Genomic DNA, 27,763 nt, shown 5'->3' with positions numbered 1-27,763 from the left:
ATGTGTTCTCTCATCCGATTAAGCTTAAGAGTGTTCGCTCTACATACAAATTTTTCATCTGCTTTATTGGCATATGTTTTCATGAAACGTTTTCGTGTTTTATGTTTTTATATATTTTTATTATGAAGTTTGCCTGTTTAAAACTTAACAAACTGGTTGCGGGTTAGAAGTGCTCAAAACGTAAATAAGCCCAAGCGATAAATCCAAGCCAACTATTTGGTCTTTTTGGAATTATAAAGATTCTTGAGCTATTTACAAAGTTGATTTGTTTGGTTTTATTCCAGGTATGGGTATTGTGTAGAATTTAGTTTTGTTAATTTTTTCCTATACATTTAAAAAAGAAATATTTAGCAAACACCAATGCGTTTCGTTTTGCAAAATCTATTAAATAGTAAATTGCTTTTTAAATTTTTCAATCACCTCATTAGACAATAAAATAATTCTTGCCAACAGATTGGCCAGATACTAAAATACTACTAAGATACATTCGTGATTCTCTTAGAAAAAATTAAATTCGCTCAATTGTTCGGATGCATTTTTTGCTTGTTTTGTATTGTATAGTTAACAATTGCTAATTCGCAGGATTTCAAATTGACTATCAACCAATTTTTTTTATAGAACAAATATGTTTCATATGCAATAACCTAGATTCTTTATTTATAAGTGTATTAATTTGTGTCGTTCAGTTGTAATTTAGTTTTGTATCTTTAACTTTGAAGACGTATCATTGTGGATTAGCCCAACAAATAATTAACAAATAACACGGGTACTATCCTGATTTAATGCACGTTAAAAACAAAGATACGTTGTCTTTGTTTATCATGTTAAAATTTGACATACATATGTAAGTAGCAAACTTTTCCAGACGTGTTTAAATTAAATATCGGCTTTATGGGTAGTTTTCGTTTCAGCTTGGAACTTACGAACGCGAACAGAAAAATTGAATTAACTTTCGGGTATTTATTATCGAATTATCACGTAACCTAAAATTACAAGTATGGACAGGATTTTAGACTAGCAGTCAGCGACATTTTTATATAAAACTGCATTGAAATGCCAGAAGTATACAATATTTTCATTTTTATTGTAAATCTAAAACTCTTATTATCGCAATATTAATTGCAAATTATGACTCCACTTTAAGAATATACACTATTAAATAGAAACACAATCATACTTTTGTATTGAACAAAAACCCAATGGTAACTAACGAAAGATCTACAAAATGTAACACTGGTCAACTACATGTTACTATAATTTAAGACAATTTAATATTATTGTAACAAATATTTTATATCGTGTATTCTACCACGAGTTTATGTTTGCTTTACGGTGTCTGTATTTGCTTTGCGATTCCACACAAAGCTGTCCCTAGTATTTACGCAGAGGAGCTGTCCGTTGGCACTAGAGCAGCCGCTGCTTCAGCCAATTCCATGGCAGCAACCCGGGCTTCCGTAAGCGTGGCGTCTGCGTCGAAGCTCGGCTTATGCGTCGGCGACTGACTGGGAGTGCAGTTGGCGCTCTTGGGCTTGCGGAACCAGTTGCCAAAATGTCGCCTTCCCAGCGAACCTGTAGATGTGGTGGAGACTATTTGAGAGCTTTCAGCGCTGGATATTCCGTCCCTGGACTGCGATTTTTTTGGCAATGTCTCACACAGGCGAGACGTAGACTTGGCCGGCGACTCCGGCAGTGAGCTCTCACCACTGGTGACTACTGTTGGTAATTCAAAATCTTGTGCATCGTAATCTGATTGGTCTGAGTAATCGCCCGGCCGCTCCTCGTAATTGTACTCGAATCCAGTCATCTCTGATACATACAGAGCCTTACCACCAAATTGGCGCTCCAGAGCGAGAGTGCTTAGGAAGCGATGCTTGCGGTTCGCCGAACGGAAGCTAAAGTCGTACCATTTGTCCCGGGACTCGCTATAGATGCGTAGGGAGTTCTTAATGGTGTGCCCAAACATTTTTCCGTCCCTCACGTTTACCACGCGACAGCGATCCAGGAAAATGCGTCCTTTGTAGATGAAGTGGCTCCGCTTAATAATATCTCGTTTGCAGTACACCAGCTGGTTATCAAAAAGGAACAGAGTGTAGCTGCTGTTCCACAGATTCTGTTTCTGTCGCGTGGCATCGACTTGCAGGAAGAAGCGAGCACTGTGCAAGTGCAGCGGGGGTCCCTTAAAGTTTTGGAAGCTGGCTTGATGCCTGGCAATCGTCTCGCTGTGGCGTTTGCCCTCATTGACTGCTTCCGTGATGCCGCGCATCGCTTCCAGCGCCAAATTGACAGTGTCCTGAGTGTCGGGTATGTCCAGTTCATTGACATCAAGTTGCTCATAGTCAGTTGTCTTGGCAGCTGACCTCGCGCCGTCTACAGCATTCTCTTCCTTGACTCCCTTTTCCAATGCCGACTTGATAATCTCGTTGAGGTGCAGGGGATAGCGGCAGATTCGTTGCACCGGTGCCAGCAGGTGAGCAGAGAGGGGAAGCTCGGCCAGGTTTTGGGATTCGCGGCAGCTAAAAGTGTTTTTATTAGTTAGCTGCCAAGTTGACTTTTTACAATCCAACTACTCACTTCTCAAGAATTGTACGGGCGTCTTTTACGCGATCGTAGGTCTCAAGTTCTAATAGGGCTCGAGGGTACGCGTTGCAATAGGTGGAGTAGCATAGGAAACCTTTGTGCTGCAGAAGAAATGGTATATTTCAAACGGCTGTCTCCCATGGACTTTAGCTAATTTCTTACCATTTTGAGGAAAACTTTGGCAATCTGGTTCTGCTCGATTCCACGTCGTAAGGCTTCAAGAAACTTTCGCTGAAACTTGTAAATGGCCGTTATGTTGGAAAAGATTAGCCGAATACTGTTTGGCGAGAATATATCGATGCGCTTGCTCATGGCTGGCAGGTACCTGAAATGGGTCACAAATTAAAAATGTGCTGATGATTGGTCAGGTCTCGATCTCTTACCCATCACAAATGGCTGCCAGCAGTTTTACATAATTGACCTCCGTATCAAGCAGTTCGCGAACGGCACTGCGGCGTATGATCGTGCTGTGATCCGGTTGGGCAACGAAGTCCACACTGGGTGCACTCGGAGTTGATGGTGATTCAATGACAATGAGGGTCACGTTGCTTTGGTCTGTGGTCACGGTAACATCTGTGTCCTCGGCAAATGCCGCAACGGGAACAGGAACAGATCCTTCCTCTGCACGAGCTGTTGCTTCCTCAGCCTCCGCCTCTTCAGCCGCAGCCCTGTGCGCCAAAAAGAAATTGTCTGTCTCTGGGCAGTGTATGATGCGCACAAACTCCTTGGGGAACCAGCCCAGCTCAGGACCCAAAATGTCTTCCACGAGATTGGTTTCCTCCTTCTTGATGCGGCCGAACCACCAGGGTCCAACTTCCTTGCGCAGTATCTCTATAAGCATTCCTCGCTCCAGCCCCAGTTCTTGAGGACCGCCCGCCGTGAAGTTGTAGAGTACCTCCGCATAGATGGTTGGGTAGAAGCTCACAGCTGTGGGCCAAAAATAACCATTTTAGTAAAAGTGTGCATTGCATTTGCAGCTTTAGACCTACCTTCCTCGTTCGACGCGACACTGTCGCTGTCGCTATCCTCAAGATCGGGACGACCCATGCCGTAGGACTCCAGGCCGTTCGGTTGACTAAGCGACCGCGTGGGCAGAGACTCGGGCGCCTTGCGCTCAGCTTTTTCTGACTCTCCAATGTTTAAATGCTTGGCTATTTTGGTTTTAACAATAAAGGGGCCAAGGAGGTTGCTCGCCTTTGCAGAGTTGGTGCGTCGTATGGCTCGCATTTTGGAGAGCGCGGCACCATTGGTTAAGACAAAAGCGCGGGGCTCATCCTGGCGGCCCACAGCCATCGCTCGGGAGTACTGCTCATCCTGTTCCAGCTCAATCTGAATGCCCGAGTCACCAGAATTGCACTTGTCGCGTCGGTTGTACTTCGTCTTACGGCGTTCTTTGGAGGTGCGCCAAATGAGGGGCCCAAATCGGTATTTACCAGAGCTCGTGTCGCCGCCCTCTGACCCAGGATCGCCAGTCGTGGTCGTCGTGGCCGGAGGTGCTATGGTTACGGTCGGTGTTGTTGGCGATGTCTTGGTCTTTGGGTGATTGCTTCCTACTGCCGCTGGCGATAACGGAGAGATGTGCATCTGATTTTTGTTGTTAAAGTTGTTTAAGGTGCGCTTGAATTTCTGCAATACGCCCAGGCCTCCACTTCCGCCGCTGCTGCCTGCGATAGCCACTTCCGTACTCTCAACTGCTTTCTGTGGCTGCTCCTCTAAGCACGGCTCGGACAGCGTGGGACTGGAGACCGCCTTTATCTGCTGCGACTGCAAGTAAGAGAAAACAAGTGGCATTATTGACCTGCTTGCAGTTTATGACTAGATATTGATTGACAATCCACCGTGGCTGCAGCATTGGGTGCTGTGACTTCAGCGGAACTCGCCTTCTCACGCGAAACCACAAGTATCTTATCACTTCGCAGCATTGTTTATCCCTTCGTATCAACAACGATGATATCACAAACAGCAATCGTCATAACTATGTCGCAGGAAAATCTCCCAAAATTGTGTTAAGGTAACTACGACGAAACACTAATGAAGCTAATAAAGTTCTGGGGTCCAGGTAGCCGTGGCAAGTATGCTTCAAATAATTACTGCCAGATTTTAGGAGTCCTACTTCGAATGAGCGTTTGCATGCAACAAAAGGCAAGCAAGCTAACATTTAACTGCCCTGGGGAACTCACACATGACGCTCACACATAGGCAATTGGTTGACATTTTTATCGGGTTTCGTTTTTCGTTTGGCAATACTACTGATATGTGTGTTCTCAGCCAGAATCAGGGTTGTGCTTACAGGGTGCTGGCGGGGAATGGCTGAAATATCATTACCTTATCAGGGCACCACTCTCAAAACCACCAATTAATGATAATAGTAAATAGAGTAGAATAATTCGTGCAGCAAGACCCGACCTGAAGCAGACGAGACTTCCATTTGTAGCGCTCGCCAGGCATGAAGTTGCCCTCGGGCACGCTTAGGTCCACTCTCCCTCTGGTGGACAGCGATGCACTCGCAGGGGCGCCCGAATCGAAGTCCCAGAACTTGATCAGCCCATAGGTGTCCATGAGCGTGGGTATTATCAGCTTCTTCATAGCGCCTTCTGCCTTCTGGCAGCGGGACTTCCGCAAACAGCACTGGCAAGTGTAACCGGGCAAAGCGATAACCAATAACTGATAGACCGCAAATGCCGGCAACGCGGCCTGCACATGAGAACCGAGAGTGCTGACGAGTGTTGATGTCGTCGCCCGGCGTATAAGTGTGTGGAGACCCCTTGTAGTTTGGCTCTGGCATTATGGGGGACATAAAGCCTTTGAGATCAACTCTATCTGCGAGGCCTATTGTCAGGAGTCTGGCTGGAAGTGGCTTGATTAGATTAAGGCAAGAATGGCATAGCACGAGCCGCGGCCACTTGTCTCAAATGTCTGCCTTTGTTGCACAGGCTGTGCTGGGTCAACTTATTGTCTGCGACCTCGGCTACAGACTGATACTGATGGCTTGACCAATGACAGCCTGATGATGACTGTTTCCATGTTTTGTCTTGCGTGATTAGTTTTTGCTTCTACATCACCTCATTGGAACAATGGAAGGATGCCCAGAGGCAAAATGCAATTGAAATGATGGGTGGCATTCATTGAGCTATTCAGTTAATGACGAGTTGCACTTAATCCGCTTCAAGATGGTGGTCACAAAACTAAAACGACCCGAGCACCTCTTACGGAGATCATATTTCGGGTTCATTTATGGCGTCAGATAAACCTACAAGGGCTTTAGTAGCATCTATTCAACCATGACACCCTCCTCTTCTCGGATGCGGTTGCCATGAAAAAATTCCAAAGAGTGTAGTGCCCAGTGTATTGAGCGGGAGAGTAGCAAGAAAGTCCCTATTGTTATGTACGGTGATGTGTTTTGCGGTTGCAACGACGCTTATAGCTTTTTTCCAACCCCAGTCATTGGATAATTTCTTATATAAATATCTTGGGCAGAAATGTGATCTGTCTATTGAACTCTCTGCCACCTTACTGCCGGTTAATATTGCTAATGCAGCTCAGAGAAAGTTTGGTCTTGGCTCAAGATTTCCTACACTGTACATTATACCGGCCATAGCATTAATTAGTCCAAGTTGAATGACTTCCCCGCTACTGATGCATTTCATTATGAGCATACTCCTTATGCTTGTCCTGTAGCTGCTCAATGGATTGTAGTACTTACCAAACTCGCAGCACAGTCACTGGCTGTCCCCATTTCATTGCTTCCAGGTTTTGGGATTCTGAAAAATATAGAAGAACACATTTTGTTTAGTGGAAGAAGTCGTGGCCATGAGAATCTAAACGGAAGTATTCGGTGTAGTATGTAAAATCTTTATGACAGCACATTATTTGGCGGAAAAGGGTTCAGCCTGTAAATCAAACTATAGATTTCCTAGAAATCTTTCCTAAGGTTACGCCATTCGCCACAAGGGCTGCGTGTGAGAATGTGGCAGCGAGGGTACTGAATTGTTGTCGCAGGTATAGTTTACAACACAAACAAAAAAAAAAGTGGCTCGAAAAGGAAAAAAAAGGATTTTCTCTATCCGAATCCTATGTAAACTTCGCGAATTCCATTTCCGTATGCTTATTGAAGGCAAAGAACAAGTATTTTGGGAACCGGCACAAACAAAGAAAACAAACACACCGAGACAGGACCCTAAATGCTGGGAAAGGACCGTGGTAATCTGGGGTGGGGAATTAGGAATCAACAGGACATCCTCTCGCACAACGAAAGCGGGAGGCGAAGGTTGTGCGCCCTGGGATATCTCACTGGAATATCTTTTTATTTTTCTTTACCTATAGGCCGCTCCTCACTCGATTTTTCTTTAAACGAACTGCAGAGCAACAGCAGGCCATGAATACTTTGCGTGCGCGTTACAAAAACCATTTATGTTTGGGATACGTGAAGGAATGCAGTTTTGTCTTTGATCCCCAGAACACGGTCCCTACATCAGACAGATGCAGTTTCTTTGACGTTCCGTCCAGGGAGTGAGCTGAAGCCTAGTTCAAGGAATGTAATGAAGCCTTGTTCAAGAAGTGTGATGAAGCCTAGTTCAAAGAGTTTGAGGAAGCCTTGTACAAGAACCGAGGAGATGAAGCCTAGTTCATCAATGACACATTTCCACCACAGCAGCTTACCGTTGCAAGGTCATGTTTCGTTGATCCCTCATGCCAGGCATGGATCGGTTTCTTGGAGCGATGCCCCTATATAGTTGTGCTGATTTCACACTCATACTTTTATTCGGACTGTTTCTGTTCATATTCGACTTGTTGGCTTCTTTTCGCGCTTTGCTGCACTTTGCAGTTGTGGCACTTGGCGCTTCGAGCTGTGGCACACTAAACTGAGTTAGGCTTGACCGAAAGTGATATGTGACCATGCTCAGACTGTTTCACTGTTAAACGGAATCAATGTCGCGATGTCGTGTCCCGACTTCCGATGAGCGCATGCGTACGGTTCGTTGTTCTGGCTCAGACTGATCCTGGATCAACCCTCAACCCTCAGCTGCTACCCAGCTGCTCATCTTGCGATGCACTCAATCTTGCTTATTGTTATTGTTGCGCCGCTTCATAGCATAGGGGAAGGACTTTGAGTGAGTTTGGAGTGCATATAGCAATGATGCAGTTCTCATGGTGCTACGGACTGCATATAGATCCCCTAACAACCAGTTTTTCCCAAACTACGTTTAATCTCAAACATTTACACACTTCTTTTATGAAATTGTAACATTTGAAATTAAAAATGTTGTTTTTGTAGCCGACAGGTTTATACCTATACTTTGCCCATTTTCGAAGCTATCTTCCCGTTTCTGAAGTAAGGGCTCTTTTTCAGCTGCCACTTTTCTTTCCGGACTTCCTCGCTATTCCAAAAAAAGAACTCAAGTGCGGCATTTCCACTCAAGAAGGATAACGCTGAGTCATTGAAGAGGAAGCTATGAAACATCTGCCGCTGGAACCGGTTTTACTCCTGCCAGCTCTTCAGTCGTGCTCTGTCCCGCTCTCAAATGGCGTGTGGTTAACAATTTTAAGTTTTAATGAGCACGTGATCTATCAGCTGGCTATGGGAGTCAATCTCAGTCATAGGCTTGGAAAACGATTGTATTGGAAGGCTCTTCTAAGCACTGCCGACTAGAATGCCACATGTTATAATACAGCTGAAAACTAAACGTCGAGATCCTGAATTTGAATCTGAAATACGAACGTCGCCTCTTAAAGGAACAAAACAGGAAGTCCATCTGCTTCGCTAGGGTCTGTCTGTTTTTTCTTGTTGTAAACAGGCAGGTGCTCAGTAATGTAAATATATTTTTAAAGTATGGGGAAGGCAATACTCGATTTTTTGAGCGAAGCTAGACTTGTTCCATTTTTTTTAACGAATCTCAAGGTTGTTGATATCGCCTGAATTGGTACGAGGACTTTTTGAGGGATTTCCACAAAGACCAGGAGTTTAAATGTACTGCTCAAAGTGCACGGTGTAATGCATAGGCAGATGCAGATGCAGTATCTGAAACTGCAACTCAAATCAAACCGGTTTTTGCAACTCAGACCAGCGAATGTGATGCAGTGGCAGGTAGGTTCGCCCCTATTTGCTACCTGGTATGCGCAAAATTCCCATCGCAATAAGACCGAGCTGTGTGGGCCTTACCACTTACACTTTTAAGAACACTGCTCGATGAGTCTAAGCATTCTGGTCTACTAAGTTACAGTTAACCAACGCGTTGTTCTAGAGACGTGCCACTCCCACTCTAACGCCGAAATCTGTCACGCCTACAATCTTGAAAAGTTCCTATACATATGCAAAAATGTGCTAATTTCGACCACCCACGCCCACTGGGTAAATAAGGGGTATCTGGTAGTCAAGAAAATGGACTTCAGCGCTGTCTCTTCTTTGTTTTCTTTTGTATGTTATGGGGAGAAAAGGCTGTCGAGAATGACTAGCGCCCCACTTTATTAAATACAATTTACAACTAAGCCCATACACATGATCATCACATCAAGCCTACCATGGTTATGATTCTGAAGTGGGTTTTAAGTACAATTTGTGAATGCATAATTAAAGTAACGAATCGAGCTTGGTAAGAGTAGGAGGAAGTAGTATAAGTATGTGTCTGCCATTCGAGGTGCGCATGCAATTCCCACTCCGACACGCACTCTTTGCCGAAAGTTTACACCTTTCTTTTTTAAGATATGTTCTCATAAATTCATCACAAATAAAATGGTATACAGACTGTTAAATTGGGCTAGTAAAGCCTTGTATAATATGATGTTTCAAGTAGTCCATGTCTTGACGGTAATCACCATTATTTAACATATTTATATTAATATAGTTAAAAGCTTTTTATAAGTTTACGAACATACATAATTCCATCATATTTTTCTGGTTATTTGATTAGAGCTCATAAAATAAGAGATTGTTTAGTGAGTCCGCACTTTGAGGCTTGGACTTGTTGTGACTTGCGCACATTCATATTAAATGACGTTGTGGGTACTTCGCCTCATTATGAATAACATATTGACGTGTATTGGTATTAGAGAGAGTGTGTAATTACAGCTTTCGCTGCAATTTGCGTAAAGATAGACACATATCTTCCGGAATTTAAGTCCCAACCAAAGTAAGAAGAAGTAAAGTAAAGTTTATCGATCCGGATGCGCAAATATAGAGCTGGTTTCCATTTGATATTTCTCGGTTGAAATAATATAAAGTTGCCTAAAAAATACAAGCTGCTATTTCCATCAAAATGCCCAGCAGTTTGAGCAAATTCAAACAAAGCTGGCATTGCTTTACTGATAAGCACAGTATAGGAAGGACTGATTATTCCTATATACTATGTACATAAGTTCGGCTGGGAGAATGGAGAATTTGTCGTTTTAAGTGTAGGTGAGAGGTAACCTCAAGTGAGATGAAATACGTGCTCCCTAGCAGTTGTAAGATGTGTATACATTGAATGTTTGGATTTAGTGTTCAGACTTGCAACTCACGGGTTCCTTGAAGTTCATTTGCCGCATCCCAAATATACGATGGGATATTTTGATGACTCTAAATATAACATGAAAGAACGCTAAAGTCGATAATCAGATGCTCTTTACTCAGCTAGTGTGATCCCGTCAAGGATCCTGATCAAGTCGCAAATGCCTCCATTACCTTTACGTACTCTGACGAATCTAGTATACCCTAGCATTCAATTGTAAATGTTTGTATTCAAATGCCCGAAAAAGAGTTTGTTTCCGACGGTAATGAGAGTTCCAAAAATAGAAACGCCGCCAAGACACGATAAGTGACGGCAGATGCACATTGTGTGATGTCGGGGCAGATGCAGCAGATGGGCAACTTGTTTATTTATTGATGGCAGGCAGCTTGAAATAGAAAGAAATCTGGTTTTGGTTTACGCACTGATGTTTTCTGCGTTGCAATGCTTTTGGAGTGGAAAAGGGCAGTTTTGAAACTTCAGTACATCACATACATCATGTGCACCTTCTTTTGGTAATTTGCTGCTCTCAACGTAGTCATAAGCCGACTTCACTTTCAGTCCCGCCCAAACCCTTAGGCTAACGAATTGCAAATGTATGTATGTTTAGCCTGGAAATGTCAAGTGAATTATGCTACCAAGCGGCACCGAAGGATGGTTCGTCGAGCTTCTGACTTCTAGCAAACGCCAGATGCGCCGTCATCTGTCAGAAGTGTTTTTTCTCCAGAGACAAGTTCTCCAACTACCAGAGGGCTGTGGGCGGTTGCAATTTTAGACACAATGTCTCATTTACCGCAGAGGAACCAGGCTGCATTGCTTTGTTGTCTTGCCAGTGCCAGTGAAATAAAACTCAATGAAAATCCAGCGCACCTAGCATCAAAGCCAACGCATGGTCAGCAGATGTGGTGGCTGGCTCGCTATAACTTTCCCCGGGCCGCCTCTACTTTGGGAATGTTATATGTACCATAATTAAACATTATTTTATCCAAATGATTTCGTGCCCGAAAGCATGACTTTCCACTGCGAGCCACTGTGCTGTCAATAAGTTTTACGAGCTATTCAGCTCTACTCCGAAAAAATAAGTAGTAATAGGAGGGCAGGGCTTATGCTCCTTGCCAACTACTTACGCATCATTTTTGGATAATTTCATTAAAATCAAAATTCTTTGGAAAGTTAAATACGCAGCAATGATTCATAGGGCCCACATTCCGAAATAAAATATATCTATTCAACTTGAAAGTGTGCGTAATGGACTTCGCTATTTTCGTGTGCAAGTATCTCAAACTCTTCAAGTTTTTAAGACTTCATGGCAGGAATTTGGCATCAACTTATTCTACCACAACGAGGAATTAAAAACTTTTTGAAAGCCATGAGCCATTTTTGAAACCGCGGTACTCCAAAGCATGTTTGGAATGCCGATCAGTCGAATGAATGTGACGAATAAGCCGTGCCAGCTCGCGATGAATCGACTCTCATATCAACTGTTTGGTTCCTCTGACCCATAATATAACTAAAATCTTTATAAACAAGCATTTCCGCTTCTAAAAGCTTTTGATTAAACAAATATGAGACACCAAATTGCCTGCAAACTCCACAAAAATGTTTGTACCGAAAAACAAAAGTTGGGGATTTATGCAGGGATGCGCGTAGGGGAAATCCTTTATAAATAGGTTTATATATGGGATTCGTTATAACTCGTGTCCATCCGCCTCAACAGGTACGTCTGAATGGCCCAGTTAACACCGCAGGAGTGGCAGGCAGGAAGTCAAGTGAAAATTCAAGGATCAGGAGTTCAGTAAGTAATTCGTCAGTGGGCCGCGAAATGAGCTTTAAATGAGCTCATTCATTAGCCAGTTACTTAGAAATACTATAGTAGGAGACTGCGATTTAAAGTAAATATTTGGAAGTCTTTCCAGGGGTCGCCGTCCTTGGGGAACCGGAACCAACTTACTCGTCACTGGTGCTCAAGGACGAGTCGCCAGCTGCATCCCCTTCCCGGGGCTCCGCGTCAGGCGTCGCGTCACGCGCTTCGTTGGCGCCTGATGCGGGCGGAGAGGACGAGGGCGAGTCCTCCACGGGCAAGTACCACGTGGTGTGGGAGACGCGATTGGCGAAAACATCCTCGCTGCTGGCGGGTGGCGGGGAAGTGGTAAGTGTGGTCAGTGCGGTGGGGATGGTGGCTTCTCTGGGCTGCATCGTCACGACGGCGGACTCCTCGAGCTCGGTGGCCGAGGCACGCCCACTATCCGCGCCCGTTGTAGACATTTTCATATGCGTCCGTGCCCGTGCCCGTGCCCGTCGTTTTTGCGTAATAATCTTCGCTTGCTGTTATTGATTTTCGCCTATGTTTCTTATTTAGATGCGCTATTTGCGTTCTCTCGCGCCGTTCTCCGTTCTCCTTCTCGTTCCCTATGCGCTGGCACACATTTTGGCTTCTGCCCAAGCGTTCCCGAGAATGCCAGCAGTACGTATACACCAAATACACCGCATACACCGTATACCCCGCATACACAGATACACACACGCGGGGCAGCCTACGCTTGGCGTTCTGTTCGTTCGTTCGGCGACCGGCAAGGGCGTCAGTTCCTCGCACTTCCACGGATTTCGGTAGGTATATGGACACACTGCGTGTGGAGACCGATCTAGGAGCGGGTTATCCTGTTGGAGATGTGGTCAATGGCTGGACGCGGACGCGACGCAAATTGCCAACAGCTGAGTTGCGTTTAGGGGGCGGAAAGACGCGCGCACCGCCGTTGCTTTAAGTGCATTTTTTCGCGTCCGCACAACTATTGTTTTTTTCAATATTTGCTGTTGGTGTGACCGCGTGCGCGTTGGAGAAATACCGCCCTCATATGAAAAATACCAGATGCTGCCAAGTGCAGGCGTTAGCCGAGTTCCCCACCAGGATCTTGTCATGCTTTTCGCAGTTGGAAATGCGCGGGCTTTTTGAATATGAGACGCATGAAAGCGACTTTTGCTGCCGTCAGTTTAGTTACTCCGTAGTTACAACTCTTTAATGAGAAGTCTTTTTTGGAGAACTACTGAATCCTCACGCAAAATAAGTCTGCATAGCTAATACACAAGCAAATCGAATGTTAAAAGGGAAAAGGTACATATAAATTATGTTAAAAAGTTAAAAACTTCTAACTAGCTGATGAATGATTAGTGTTCATTAGCTTGCTCCTTAAAGTATTCCCAAGCCACAAACTTGCCTTCCTATTACGCAACGAAGGAGCCAATTTACTGCGCATGCTTGCGCCTACAAGTATGCAACCAATTTGACAACTTCCCCTACACTTTCAAATTGACCAGGGGATTTCAGGGATTTTTATTGTAACTGGCAGGACTTCAAGAGGCTATATATTTCGCACAACTTCCGTAGTAGTGGCCGTCTATGTCAATACTGCTCGTCAGCTGTATTTGACTCCTTTTGCCTCTCGGCAACACGAAGGCCCCCTCACCAACACCAACACAGTCATTGCTTATTAATGGACTACGTAAAAAGGACGCAGGACAACAGTCGAGAGGGCGATGGGCAGGCTGGGTAGGATGAGTAGGATGGGAAGGATGGCTAGGACGATGTCAAATGTGTGTCTATGGGAAAGTCGAGTAGTAGGTCGCTGAACTCGGTATTTTGATATGGGAGACTGTGCCACAGCCGGTTGTTCATTTGCTTGACAATAAAGAGGAAGCGGATCCTTTTTTGTCCTCGCGACTAGGAGGGTGGAGGATGGCTGAAAAGCTGCTGGCGTAGAATGGATTATTGAATATTGAATCATTTAAGGGAAATGGACAGTGACAGTGCGGCACCCAGTATTCCCTCGCTCCCGAGTTTAGGAACAATCGATTGGAATCGCTATAGACGCTAATTATAGTAACCAAAAGAAATGCAAAAAACATCTTACCCATCAAGATAAAGTCTTCGCAGCATTACACTTGGCAGAGACCGACTTCGTCCCGTCCTCCCGCTCTTGTTGCTTATAACCTTCCTAGAATGGGAAAAAACACTGATGACTCATCTATTAGACACCGTATCCATTTTTTTTCCGATGTAGCCACTCATCTTATCGTTATTAGCAATAGTATTTAGCAGAAGTTGCAGGGTAAAACTCACCTGGAGACAATATCCTCCTCCGCCGCCTCCTGGGCAGTACTGTGGTCGGTTTCCGCCTGCTCCACAGGCTGGCAAATGCTGGCAATACCGCTGCACAAGAAAGTCCATGACGGACTCGCTTTTACCAATCCTCGGAGCTTTGGGCTCGGCACTGCGCTGTCCTCATTAACGATCACCGAGGTGACATGGGGCTGCACGTGATCCAGCACGACTGTGGGTTTTCCGGACGCAGCCAGGCCCTTCTTGAGTTCTCCCGAAGCACTTTTGTGCTGGCAGGCGGCGCAGCGGGGCCAATAATCGCAGGTATCCAAGGTTTTGGTGCAACTCTTCGTCGTTGCCGTCGTAGGGTACTCCGCTTTAACACTATGGAACAGCACGAGATAGATAAGCCACGCACAGAAGACTTCCTTAATCTCTGAGAGAGGAAATTAGAGGTGGGACCGCTTCCTTTGGGTGTCTAGTATGCGTATATTTATTTTAGTTGGTAGGTTAGTACGTGTATTGCAGTGCAGCGCGGATGTCGCCAGCCGTGGAAAAGTGATGTGAGGAGTAGGCTGCTACCACCGCACAGCACACGGTTCATAAATTTGGTTAGTACCTATATTATATAGTATGATTAAGCAGTCTCTTAAACACACACACCTACGGGTGCTTTCTCTGGTCGTGTTAGTGCCTTGGGCGTTTTTAGATTTGGTTCAAGTGGTGGACTTCGGATTGTGTGCGGTTAGTTGTGGGGATTAGGTTAATATACAGATAGCACGCCGTCACTTGGGATGCAGAAGGTATCAGCTGTAGAGATGTTCTAGTACCTGCTGCTGCGTGGCTGGCTGGCCGGCTGCCTGTAAATGTAGTCGCCACCCACTCCCACTGCCACCTCAAGGTTGAGGTCGTCCCGTGACCCCGGACTTTGGCGGAGGGATCGCTGTGTCTTTAGAACGGTGGTGGGGTGTTCGTAGATTCGCGTCTCATTGCTCATAAAGTTGAGCTCGCTGTTGCCCCCCGAGTTGATGGTCTCCCGATTCCGCAGCATCACCGGCAGGTCGTAGTCGCCGCTGTCCCCGCGGCGGAAGTTCATGATCGGCGACTTTCGCAGCATTTCGTAGGTCAGCTCGTGGTCGCAAAGTCGCGTCCCGTAGCTCTGTGGACTGCCCGATTGCCTTCCCTGCGGATGGAGATTGCTGCTCGAGGATCCCGATGACTGTGGCGACCGGGAGGCTTCCATTCCAGATGCGCTCACAGGCGAGTTGGACTTGCGCAGGCGGGACGACGACGTGGACGCCATAGACACCTGCCCGGAATCGGTTGCAGGCTGCAGAAAGCGCAGCCCACTGACACTTCCGTTGCTGCCGTTGTTGTTGTTCAGCACGGCTTCGCAAATTGCGTCGTCGAAGGAGCGGGTCTCCCGCTCCACGCGCAGATTCTGATTGCTTCCGCTGTCTCCGCCGCTGCCACTGGTGTGAGCGGCGCGACTGGAGCCCTTTGCTCCTCCACTTCGACCGAAGTTGTTGTAGTCATAGTCGAAGGAGCGCGCCTTGTCCGTCTCGTTCTGTCGCCCTCTCACCGAGTTGCTGGGTGGCGCAGGCGAATTGACAAGGATCTTGGCCCCTGCTGGTGAGGTGCGGATGGTGGGGGGGAAAACGGCGCCACCTGGTAAGCGGGACTGCTGATAGGGAACACCTACCGACCGCTGCTGCGGAGCCAGAGCTCCCACGTTTACAATTGATTTGTGCGCTCGGTTCGGAGAACGTTCGGTTAACTGCAACGATCTGTAAGGAAGCCGTGTGGTTGAAAGTAAAGTATTGGTGCAATGGAAACTAGTTATGCCTTAAAGTATTGACAAGAAGTCTTTTATAAATGCCCAATGGACGTTAACCCACCTCGAGCGTCGAATGCGGTGCTCCTGCTCCGCCTGTTTGGCGGTCAATGCGCGTCGATGGCTGGTGGCGCCACTTCCGGAAACTGCGGCCGAGGGTGCAACGGTGGTGCCGCCGGTGCCATTGAGTGGCTCGTGGGACTCGCCGCCACTGTAGCTGGAGCTGGAGGAGCTGCGTGATATGTTGGGTGGTGTCTTGTCCTCGTGCCGCTGGCGGACTTCGAACGTGTTGCTCCTGGAGCTGGAGCTTTGCCGGGCGCCGCTCAATGAAAGCTGGGACCCCTTCTTGCGACGTTCTTCGGGGGTCAAGGACCTGGACTCCGGGGTGTTTGATCTCTGCTTCCGTAAGCTGCTGGTCGAGCTATGGGAGTCATTCCGATCCGGAGTCAGGGATCGCTGGCGTTGCATTTTGAACGGCGAAACGCTGACGCTACTAGTTCCCATTTTTGGAAACTTGTGGCTGGCGGTGGATAGAAAATCGTTCAGGCCGCCGTCTTCATTGTCCAGCTCGTCGTTGGAAAGATCTGCCAAATAAACCAAAGATAGGGTTGGTCCACTGAGCACTTATGGACCCAAAGAACTTGCGAACTAATAATAACAAATATGATGAGAAATAATGCCTTGTTTTTTTAAATGTTACCCTTCTGTCGCTGATTTGACAGGCGATTTTCTGAAGCTCTTAGCCGCTAGAACGTCCTGCGAGGACTAAACAAAAATATATATGTATACACATATGTGAAGCAAGGAATAGCTGAAAGTGAAGCCGGACGGACAAGGTGCACGTGACATTTCGCAGGTGCTTATTTCTCACGCGTAATTATCTTGCAACTCTGACAAGGCGGAAGTGGTTGGCAATCAAAATAGATAATAAGCTGTCCACTGACCTGATCTCGCTCCACTGTCGCACGAGTTAAGGCGCTGGCTCTTGGACGTATCGAAGCTCCGGAACCGGGACACTCCCACACTCGCCGTGCTCGGATGCGCTATCAGAGGTCCGGCACTGCCCACGCGGCTGAACTGGGACTTGCGAGAACGCCCCAGGGCGTGGCTTTTGGAACGCTCAGCAGTCCTTTCGAGACGGGAGCGCGGTGAGTACTTGGCCTGGCTGTCAGTGGGGACGCTGTAGACCGGAGGCGCCTCCTTGACAGCGGCATTTAGGTAAGCAGTAGTTGTCTGCGGGTGCAGATATTTGGGCGAGCTGTCTCGGCTGCGAAGAGAACCACTACTACCACCGCCGCTTTCCCGCTTCGTCAGGTAGTTCGGAGAGTTGCCGGTCAGGGTGCTGAAGTTGGGCGACCGTTCCCGCTGGCCAGCCAGAACGGCCAGGTTGAGCAGGCGATCTGACAAGTTGCCATCAAAGCTGCGCGAGAACGTCTCCACGTAGCTATCGGTGGGCGTGTGACGGCGTGTGTCGTACTCAAAGCTGCGGGAAAACACCATGCCTTTGGCGGAGCCATTGATGGGGTTTTGGGAGTCCATCTGGGGCTGCGAGCGGAACGGCACGGGAAGGGGGAGAGGAGCCTGCTGGCGTCCCGGGTTGCGCCTGTCCTGACGCCGCGCACTTCGGCTGTTGTCCTGGAAAGCGGGAGGTGGTGAGAGAATCGGAGTGATGGGGGAGTCGAGATCGTTGGGGCCCTTCACTGGCAAGAAGCCTGGCCGTTCGTTGAGGATGTTCGCCAATTGCGGATCGATGATTCGATGGCCCGGACGCAGGGAAGGGTCCCGTACGGAGCAGCCACTCAGCCGTGCTTCGTTTCTTTGAATCAGCTCTTCCACCTTGGAGCCCACAAACTTCGGCTCAGTCATGCTGATATTGGATTGATGCTGCTGCTGATGCGGATGCTGCTGCAGATGCTGTTGCTGATGCTGCTGCTGTTGCTGATGCTGCATGATGAATGACTGTCGTGCCAGGTCCGAGCGTCGCCCAGGATCCGTCAGCATCGCGGCAATACGTCCGCCTCCATTCTGCTGGGCGTAGCTGAGGCCTCGGTAGCCCCCGCCATTGTCCTCCTTGTTGCCGCCACGCGTCGTGTTGACCTGCACCCATCCGGACTTGTTCAGGAATATTTCCTCCTTCTTGGTGGCGGGCGATGTGGACTTGCGTCCAGTGCCGGGCACTCCATAGAAATGTTCTCCGAACAGATAAGTGGGCACTCCATTGGAGCCAGCCGTCAGATGGGAGGCGGTTGTGTTACCATTTGCTCCGCTGCCACCCATGTGGTAATGCATTCTGCGCGCCTCTAGCTTCTCGTTGAAACAACGATTGGACGCCTCCAGACTCTCTCTTCGCTTGGCCACGTACTGCTGGAAGGCGGAGAGGTGTGCCTGTTGCTGCTGCTGTTGCTGTTGCGAGTGTGCTGGTTGCTTCTGCTGCTGGCCGGCTGTGTTGTGTTTGGCACCACTTATTTCTGGCTTTTGGGACTCTGGAGATGCTGCTCCCTGACGTGGCTTGAGGTGCTGTTGTCCTGCTGCTGCGGTCGATGCATCAACCGCGCCGGCATCTCCGATAACTTCATGACGCTGCTGCTGCTGATGCTGATGTTGCTGCTGCTGCTGTTGTTGCCGGTGCTTGGAGGGGCTGGTGCGGGAGCGGGTTCGGCGCCGCTTGGGCAGGGCGGGCAGTGGAAGTGTGCTGACGTCTAGTTTCTCGAGCGTCGAGGAGGAGAGCTCGTCGTTCTGGGACTCCCTGGTAATGGAGTCGCGTGTCAGGTGACTGTCGTCCGATTGAGCCTCGCTCGAGTCGATGCAGGCGTAGTCCTGGCGTGTCAGTGCTCTCAGGTGGTTTGGATTCTCCGCCGTCGCACATGCAGGTACCTCCGATGTCGGATCACTGTAATATACGTACACATGTGCGTGAAATGGAGTAGGGCATCTGAAATCATTAGTCGTCGCCCCCATTACAGCGCCCCAACACTAGTCTCGACTACTAAAGAGTGCAGAGTGAATTGACTTAGGACCCTTATCCGTTCGAGCGCTAATGCTCTGCCAGCGGCTTGCCGGCCTAATGGCTAGGACCAACGAGCCGGGCCGAGAGCCGCTGCTCGAACATCGGTTCAATGTCCGGGAACATGGTTCAGCACTCGCGTGAACTCGTTGACATCTGCACCGATGCTGCAGTAAACGCTGCCACAGCAATCTTGTGCAGTTTCACCAGCTGTAAGTGCTTTGCCTTGTTGCTGCCACTGCTGGTGGTGCCACTGACAACGACGCGAGTGTTGGTTTTTGAGTGTTGGTTGCAAGTTGAACCACGGGCACTAAATCAATCGCAGCTCATATTTTGGTAAAACCAGGCTTGGGTGTTCTTGGTGGCGAGATCTTTCGAAATGCTGTCAGAGTTTTCTAAACCTGACCCTGAACTGAACAATGGGTGGGATAAACCGTTGGCTAAACCTGTTGGAAAAACAGCCGCCGAGAAAATGACACACGCGCATAAATACAAGTTTATTTCACATTAACGCGAGGTTCATATTCATAATGTGCTGCGATTGCAAGGTGTGTGGTGGGTGTCATGACTTTAAACTAGCGTACAAATCTGTCAAATAGTTATGGTTAAACACATAAAATCGGACTTCTCATCTGGAATGTCTTCGGACGTGCATTTGAGTATGAAAAGTGTATCCCACCATTTAAATATCTTTGCTGCTCGTTCGAATCTGTAAGTGGCTCTCAACTCATGGGGCTCAGAACGCAAGTTCAAAGAATGTGTTCAGTCCCACGCTTTTAATTTGGCACACAAATACAATCAGTTGAAAACTTGTCATTCCAATATGGTCAACAGCCAACACCAGACGTAAAAATCTTTCGATTGTTGCCTATCTGCCAAATTATCTCGCTTGCGTAGGTGTTATTAAGCCTAGTTCACTTTTGGAAGCGTTGATGACTTTCGAATGTGGACCAAGCTGAAGCAGAAGGGTATCTTGGGCATTCAGCTCATCTTGTTGGTCATTCTAGTGAATATTCGGTTAGATACCAATCTACGTCTTTATTTGATTAGTCCCACGTCTTGACTGCTCATCTTATTATCATGATGTATTTCTTGTAATCGCAACCCATCTGCGTGAAGGTCGAAACTTTAAAAACCGATTATGATCCGAATGGCAGTTTGAATTGTACAAACATGTGGAGGGAAGGTAACTATAGGAAAAAGAAAGGTCTAGCTGACTACTTCTTATTAGGTAATGTTCTGAACTTCTTAGTGCGTGGGCTTGAAAAATGTTCAATGACGACCCACGTGCTTAGATCAATTTGCATGTATCCAGTATACGTGTTCTATTAGAGAACTAATTCAATGGTTATATTCAAGCAATCAAAAATGAGCTTTTAAAAATATAACATAGGAGAAATGAGTAACCAGGAAGTGGAGGTAACTTGCTCTGAAAGCCGCAAATTTAATCTTCGCTGGTGGACGTGTTTTAATTTCCTCCAGCTTTTCGCTGCCTTTTCTTTATGCTGCACTATTAGTATGCATTGAATTTCAATTCATCGTGGTCCAAACTGATCAGAGTTTCCTTAATAATTTGGCTTAAGTATTTGACCAGTATCTCAAATTCCATTTCTTGCAAGCAATGGTTTGGTTCGTCCTGTACTTATTGTGTCTTCAAGCCTTGCACTTTTTAATTGGCGAATCGAGGTTTGCTGAAAGCGCATTGATTAGTTTTTCGCAGTGAAAGTTAAGTGACTGAGTAATTGCGATTTACATACCACCCGATCCGCGAGCCCCGGGCCAGCAAAGAATTCCTCTTACTTTCTTACTGAATAAAACATAACAAGAGGACAAAACTCTGGTTCCCCAACGCACTGTGAAACAAAGTCTTCTTTCATTTTCAGTAAAACGCGAAGGGGAAAAGTTTTCACTTAAAAATATTTGCGCATTCCGCTAAAAACTCGATGTCTATTGAGCAGCAGTGATTGCAGGTTTGGATATAGTAAATAAAACACAAAGCACTGCGCTTGCATCTGCGGCATGCATCATAAAACTGGTTTTCAATCATGTTAAGCCGCACTTGTCTTCGGCAAACCAGAGCAGGACGAGGGCGACTCGAGGAAGGGGAAGAGGACGAGGTGGAGGTGGAGTTGGAGGACGAGGACGAGGACGGGTACTAGTAAATCGATTGCATTATCTCGCATACCTGTTAGGCAACTTGCACTTTTCCATTTTACTAGCCCAGAAGCTGCTTCTTCGCTGGTGCTGGCGCTGGGGCTGGTGCAAGATGTGGTAACGTTGGCTAAGCTTCAGCGGCATTGACTAAAAGCCAATGACCAAATGAAGTTGCGGCCATAGGAAACGAGTTTCTCGTTTTCTATACCATATTTGCAAGCCCGTGCTTACTATACATATAGTGATCAGCCTCATAATTATCGAATGGTAGGCTGCATGCAATTCATACTAATTTAATGCACTTGCGAGCTTGCAACCAACTTTTTATTTTCGGCTTGAAGGTTTTGAAGGTCGGCCCCAATTTCGCAAAATGCCGAAATGTAGCAATCAAAGCCAGACGGTTTCTGATTTGTCGATGGCCCTGGATTGCTCTACTCACTGGTTTTCTTGTTTTTCCCTCATTGCAAGCTGAACTTGTTTTCAATTAGCAGCGCTTAAAATTTGTCCGTGTGTCCAAACTTCACCCGGTGCGATGAATTAATCAACCGCATGGCTCGGTATAAATGACACGTGAGTTACGGTTGCAACCCACACAAAAGTTTCAGTACGACATTAAATTTTTAATTTCTTTTTCTGCAGCTACAAATAATTAGGAAAAGTGCGACTGTGCACACAGAGTAGGTATAGGTATGTGTGCAAGTGATTGAATACCAACACGAACAACGGCAAGAAAGGTCAGAATATATTTTTGTTAGCTGGTCTTGAATCGGGGCTTTTCCGTAAACGATGGGGAAAGCCAGGAGGCGAAGCATTTGGCCAAAATTATTGATTGCCGAATTGTTCGGAAGAAGAAAGGGAAATGGAAATCGCGCAGCACAGGACGGGCTATCAAAAGAAACTTATAAATCGTGCAGCTTATAATTATAATCAAGGGAGCGGGTTGGAAAAAGTGTAGCATACTCGTATTTCGATGGGTACACTTGCAGTAGCCAATCGTTGTTTTCCTGAATTTTTGTGCTCTGGGTTGATTTATGTCTATTCACCACCATGCCCCAGGATATTTACACGCAGATGTAAGCGCGCTGAGTTCTGTCATACATACACTCTGTCATCCATCACGTGAACGCAGAGTTTGGTAATTAATTATATTAATATACCCAGCTGCTTTAAGAAACACTCGACAACTTATCACGAGGGAAGAGTTGATTGAAGGGGCAATCAGGCATCAATTCAGCAGGCTTTTAGCCCGACACTTCCTTTTAAATGGTTCACTCAGGCTTTAAAAACCTACCACAATTTAACTTTGGAGCCAGCTGGGTATCCCAGCAGCTCTTGGGTAATTGATTGCACGGCGATAAAATATTAAAACATTGAATAGAATAATTAGACCACTGCCCACTTGCAAGGGATGCAAAATACATAACCGGTTGGGATTGCAATTGTGGCAGCTTCCCTGCCACCGCTCCCCCACTTCACCTCCGATGCCACCGATGCCAGCCGCCTTAAAATGAAGTTTCAAGGGGAGGCGACCGAACACAAGGTGATACCAAATGTCACCCAAAGTAACCCTCTCAGGAGGGAGAATGCTGCGCATTCGGCTGCCCTCTCGTGGAGTGCAAATAGCTTCACTAGCCTAATTACCGCACTTTAAAATAAATCGAACCATTTGTTTGTTATTTAAGTTCACTACTTGTTTGACTTTTTCGCCGCTTTTTCAGCCCTTTGCTTTGGGTAGCACGGCATACACTACACTTCACTTGGCCACAGTCCTGGGCATCCTGCGAGCACGCAAGAACAACAAGTGTTCGCCGTGCACGGATGCTTGCACCGAAAACTGCCTCTTTGCCACAAAAAGTTCAGGTGACTAGCACTTTAAGTTTCACTTTATAGATTGGGCCGCAATGGCCGAGTCGCGTACCTGTGCGCTACCGCTGCTGCTGCCGTTTCGCTGTCCGTGTTGCCCGTCTTGCAACTGAGCTCCAGCTCCAAAACGCTGTTGCTGGCGCTCGTGTTGCTGGCGCTCGTGTTGCCAGCGTTGGTGGTTGTTGAGAGTCCGCGAGCAACATTTGTTGGTGGCGCGCCGGTGCGCTGCCCCTCCGAACATGTTGGTCCAACATGTTGCCTGGGGGCGTCTGCTGGTGTCTTCTCCATGTGTTCGTGTTTTGTTTTGCTTGCCTGTTCGTCACCAGCCCCCCCAGTGTCCTTGCATTCGGGCGGGGGGTGAGGGGACGGTTGGCGAGGTCGTGGTCGGGGTTGGCAGAGTGCGGCGGCGGAGTCCAGCTTGCTCTCCGCTCCAGCCGAGCTCCCGACCTCGCAGCTTGGGGCTGTGGTTATCTTATTGATGGCATTCCCTTTCGGTCTGTCCGCGCTGGAGGATGCCTGCTCACGCCCCTGGGGCGCAGCGGCGGCGGCAGGAGACGGAGCATCATCATCCTCGGCAGAGTGCGCCACTTCGTTGTCAATCGCGCCTTTGCGATTTTCGCTGGTGAGTGTCGCCGTGTGGGATGGACTCTGTAAAAAAAATCATTTAATTGAAATCTCATTCATGTTCATTTGAACTCGATGCCTTCTCATTATCAATGTTCCCAATCCAATTATTCCGAACAGCTATTAATCTATTTTCAGGCTGTAACTGAGGTGGCCAGTTTCTGTGGTCTGTATTCTCAAAAGTATGTCATTTAAACATTTAAGCTTTGGAAAATCCACTTTAAGACTTGGATAAAATAGTAGAAATGCAAAGTAGAATATGTATTCAGCAATTGATATAACAATCGTAAAGAGTTACTAATAGGAGACCTTGCATTTCACACACTTCGAAGTTTATTGGATATAATCTGCCAGCTAAAGTATGGCACTCACCTTCTTTGAAGTATCACTGCTACTTAAGGGCAGGATACCACCGCCGGAGTCCTCGCTGCGTGCATCATAGAACACGTCGTTGTCGTCAGTCTCCACTGCACCTGCATCCGTGGCTTCGATTGGGACTTCCTTCACTTGATCAGGTGGACCGCTGAGACTTTTCTTTTGGGTTTTGCTGGAACTATCGTCTGCCGTGGGATCGTTGGCATCGCACTCCAAGCTTCGGGACTTGGTGTCGTCTCGAAGACCCTCCATGTTGGCCTTCAGCTCCTGAAGGTCCGAATATGTGGCGGGAGAGGGCGGCGGTGGAGCTGGAACGTCTTTCCTGCGCAAACTGGCACAAGGAGCGTTGGGGTTGGTCTTTGATGTGCTTGTGCGATGGTGTCGCTTGGCCGCAGGCAACGGCAACGGCACCTGATCTTCGGGTGCATCCTTCTTTTCGGGAGCCTCTGAACCTCTGGCCTTTTGCGTCTGCCTCGGGCTTTGTGAGCTGGCTGCTGTGATGCTCCTGCTGGATTTCTTTGGGATAGTGCCCGTGGTAGAGGCAACGAGACGGTCCAAGGAGGGATACTCTCTGCGGACAGTTGGTTGACTTTTCCGCTTACTAGGCGTGGGATCTTCTAGGAGTAATACAAGTGTTATGTGCAGTCGAAGTCCACGTACATGTTTTACTTACTTGAGACGGCACTGTCTGGCAGAGGAGCCTGCGCCTGGAGACTGGTTCTGGGTGCAGGAGTGGGCTTCACTCCGGCAGAGAGCCGACTCCTGCTGAGCGGAAGTGTGGTCACTAGTCTGGTTTCCTGTGAGGCGGTCCGCTTGGGACTTGCCTTGAAGTTGCTTTTTGTGCTGCTGCCAGCTCTCGGACCAGTCCTTGAGGATTCCAAGCTGTTGTTTCTCTTCATCTCCGACTGATAAATGCTACGTTTCACGTCGTTGACATGCTTAAAGAAGTCTTGGGCGTACTTGTTCTGTTTGAGATCTGCGTATTGCTGCTGCTCCATCGACGCTGGCGAGGCTTCCAATCCCTCAATGTGATCGTCTTGTGTGCTGGATGGCAGTGTTCCTGCTGCAGTTTTCCGCGGGATGCCGCTGCTCCCTCCCCGCGCTATCGATCCGTATACATCATCAAAGTCCGAGCTAAAGTAATTTGACGAGCAGTCGCAGTTTCGGCACTCGAACCGGCAGTTGTCGGAGTAGCTGCACTTATCGGGCGCCATCATGGACCCTTCAGCCGCGGTGCTCATTCCGATGACCCCGTCCAGACTGCAGCGTCTACAGTCGTATCCGAACCTGCCTTCCGAGCTGCCAAAGTACCGCCTTTGGCCAGAGTTCGAGTACACCGAGAAGAGACTCGAGTCACTGACACGCCCACCATGTCGCCGATGAGGATGACGCGCGTAGCGTTGGGAGTTGTCGCTGCTGCGAAGGGAGAACTCGCTGAGAATCGATGCCTTCGAGTCGCTCTTGTACATCTGCGGATCGTAGGGATCCACCAGTATCTGGGACCCTCCAATGGGTCGATTGGCAGCATACATCAGCGGATGCAGTGGCTGCGTCCCACTGACCGCATAGTAGAGATCTCCAGTAGCCGGTGCCGCCACCACATTGGCCTCCAGCCGCGCCATGGTGTTATATTTGTGGTAGGGCAGCGAGTCGCTGGAGGAGGAGGACTTCGTGTTAAACCGCTGTAAGGAAGCCGCTCCTGCGGACAAACCTCCTCCGTTCTGGTATCCCACTATGAAGTGCTGCTGGGGTCGGCGAGGAGGAGTGGCTGACCCCTGAGTGGCCCCGGTCACCTGGGCCAGCAGCAGACTGCCACCCACCGCATAGTGATTGGGCAGCTGGTTGTTAATTGCTGGCGAGTGGTATGGCCGCTGGCTCGTATGAGGAAGGTAGTATCCACCATAAATCTGGGGCTCACTGGGCGTGGTGGTAGCTGAGGTCGATGTGGTGGCAGAAGACTGCTGGAACTGTAGGATCGGGTTATAATCGCCAGTTATGGCCACCGGCGTAGTCTCAATTTTGTAAACGCCTGGATTGTTGGGGTTGTACGACTGGAACTCTAGTATATGGGCGGTGGGCAGCTCGACACCCGGACCACCACTAGGGCGTGAATCCAAAGTGTCTTTCTTATGTGCCTGGTGGAGGTACTGCTCCTCCTGTGTTTGCCCCGCCTTCAGCTTTTTACTTGCCACTTGTTCAACGTGAGCCAAGCAATATTCACAGTTTTCCTTGCTGCATTGCTCCATGCAGAACTCGCAGTCCGCAAATGCGGGATGAGCTCCTTTTTCCTGGCCGTGCGTCTCTGGATCGCACATGGTCATGGCAACGGGCATCGCCATGCCGGTGGCTACTCCTGTCGCCGACGAGCTCGCCGCGTTGGCCGTGTCCTTAAAGAAAATCTCCTCGTAAATGTTCTCCTCACTGCGGCAGTGTCGTTGCTCGGCCTTCAGAGGCGACTCCGCACTGGCAGCTGGGGTTCGCTGTTGGTCCACTAGTTTCTTTGAACTCTTTAGGCCCTCCTTGAGCAGATAGTAGTTAAAGCTTTTGATTCCAATCTCGCCGCGCAGGAAACGTTTGCCAATGGCAACCTTCGCCGCGTCGGCGGCTGATTCCGCAGGTAAGGTGCAGGCGGAACTCTGGGCAGAACCCCGAGCAGAGTATCCGTCGTCTACCTCACCGACTTCTGTTGGCACACCATCCGGACCCACCTCGCCGTAGGGCTTTCGACTTCGCTCCTTGCGAGATCGTGTATCAGCATCATGAGCCACCTTACCAACTGCTCCTGCCTCCCGTTTCGGATGGCCGGCGGGCAGATGGCGATTGTTGTCCAGGCTGAGATTCCGCTTCTGCTTCGAGCTGCGCTTCTGGGTTCCCTTCTTTTCCGCCCTTTCCGCGCCTGTGGCGGCCAGACTGCGCTCCAAGCTGCGCACCCTGCGGGTCATACCACCTTTGGTTGGGATTGGTTCCTGGAGCTCGTTGTCGGTGCTGCTGGAATCGCACTCGTAGTTCATGCTGATGGCGGTGCTGCCGGAAGCCTTGATCTTGGCCTGCTTTCCCGACACATACTGATGCAGCTCCTGGGTCAACTGGTTCTTGGCCAGAAGGCTGCTGGACGATGACTGACCGCCTGTATCTGACCTTGTCTTGTGCTCCAGCAAGGATTTCCCGGAAATGCTACTGCGACGCATGGGATTCGCCAAGTGGCTTATGTCCTCCGTGTAGGCAGGATCATCGTAGATCCTTTCACGCACGGATGTGGCTGATCGGTCTTTTGTCTGAAAGCAAACAGCGAGAGAAGATGTAGTTTCTCAATTGTCATATCCTTCGCAACTCACCTTAACTTTGTTTTTCTTCCGACTTCGGTGCGGTATCGTCACATCTGTCAGTTTCAATAGCTTTGGTCGCAGTGACCTCTTCGACACCTTGCCCCTCTCATAAGTCAGGTCCAAGTAGGTTTCGGTTGCCATCTTCTATAGATTACGCGCAGAGCTAAAAAATTTGATTTTGTAAAGCCAAATTTAGCTGAAATCCAAAGAAAGTGCCAAAGCTCTACTCTTAATTGTAAGTCTGAAATGCGTTTTAAATACGTTAGCTATCATTCATTCCAAAAAATATCTACATGTGAGCTCTCATCTGTATCTCCATTGTTATGATTGTGGGTCATTTCCCCCTGTGAGTGATAGCACAGTCACTTTAGGGTGTGGCAGTGAAGGATACGCAGTCAATGCATTTAGTCACAAGCTTCCTCTCGGCTAATT

At 48.0% G+C, this 27,763-nt stretch overlaps 1 protein-coding gene across 5 annotated transcripts; it reads right to left on the bottom strand.

Annotated features, from left to right (window-relative positions):
• Positions 1–1,065: 1,065 nt before the first annotated feature.
• On the bottom strand, positions 1,066–27,487 carry LOC122615870. Of its 5 annotated transcripts, none has more exons than XM_043791031.1 (15): positions 27,341–27,487; positions 24,679–27,280; positions 24,003–24,622; positions 23,062–23,654; positions 16,930–18,875; positions 16,050–16,569; positions 14,982–15,938; positions 14,173–14,535; positions 13,964–14,047; positions 6,281–6,338; positions 3,567–4,341; positions 2,961–3,504; positions 2,740–2,902; positions 2,572–2,678; positions 1,066–2,513 (listed from the first exon to the last, which is right to left on the bottom strand). In XM_043791031.1, exons 1-15 carry the CDS (start codon positions 27,470–27,472, stop codon positions 1,379–1,381), a joined length of 10,599 nt encoding a protein of 3,532 aa, XP_043646966.1. In that variant the 5' UTR covers positions 27,473–27,487; the 3' UTR covers positions 1,066–1,378. The 5 variants fall into 5 exon arrangements, with proteins under 5 accessions (XP_043646966.1, XP_043646967.1, XP_043646968.1 ...); XM_043791032.1 differs by having other exon boundaries at positions 24,003–24,619; XM_043791033.1 differs by lacking the exons at positions 13,964–14,047; positions 14,173–14,535; positions 14,982–15,938; ... (4 more) ...; positions 24,679–27,280; positions 27,341–27,487 and adding an exon at positions 12,010–12,860.
• Between the last annotated feature and the right edge of the window lie 276 nt (positions 27,488–27,763).

This window comes from Drosophila teissieri, chromosome 3L (genome assembly GCF_016746235.2).
Source record: "Drosophila teissieri strain GT53w chromosome 3L, Prin_Dtei_1.1, whole genome shotgun sequence".
In the NCBI taxonomy this organism is placed as follows: domain Eukaryota; kingdom Metazoa; phylum Arthropoda; class Insecta; order Diptera; family Drosophilidae; genus Drosophila; species Drosophila teissieri.
This window is presented reverse-complemented; position numbering and strand designations above follow the sequence as displayed.

Bases quoted from the DNA above. Each gene is read 5' to 3' on its own strand.
- LOC122615870 (XM_043791031.1), bottom strand. From the start codon at position 27,472: ATGGCAACCGAAACCTACTTGGACCTGACTTATGAGAGGGGCAAGGTG. The intron at 3,505-3,566 runs GTAGGTCTAAAG...TTTGGCCCACAG, and splicing joins TGTCGCGTCGAACGAGGAAG to CTGTGAGCTTCTACCCAACC. The intron at 2,514-2,571 runs GTGAGTAGTTGG...AAACACTTTTAG, and splicing joins GCCCGTACAATTCTTGAGAA to CTGCCGCGAATCCCAAAACC.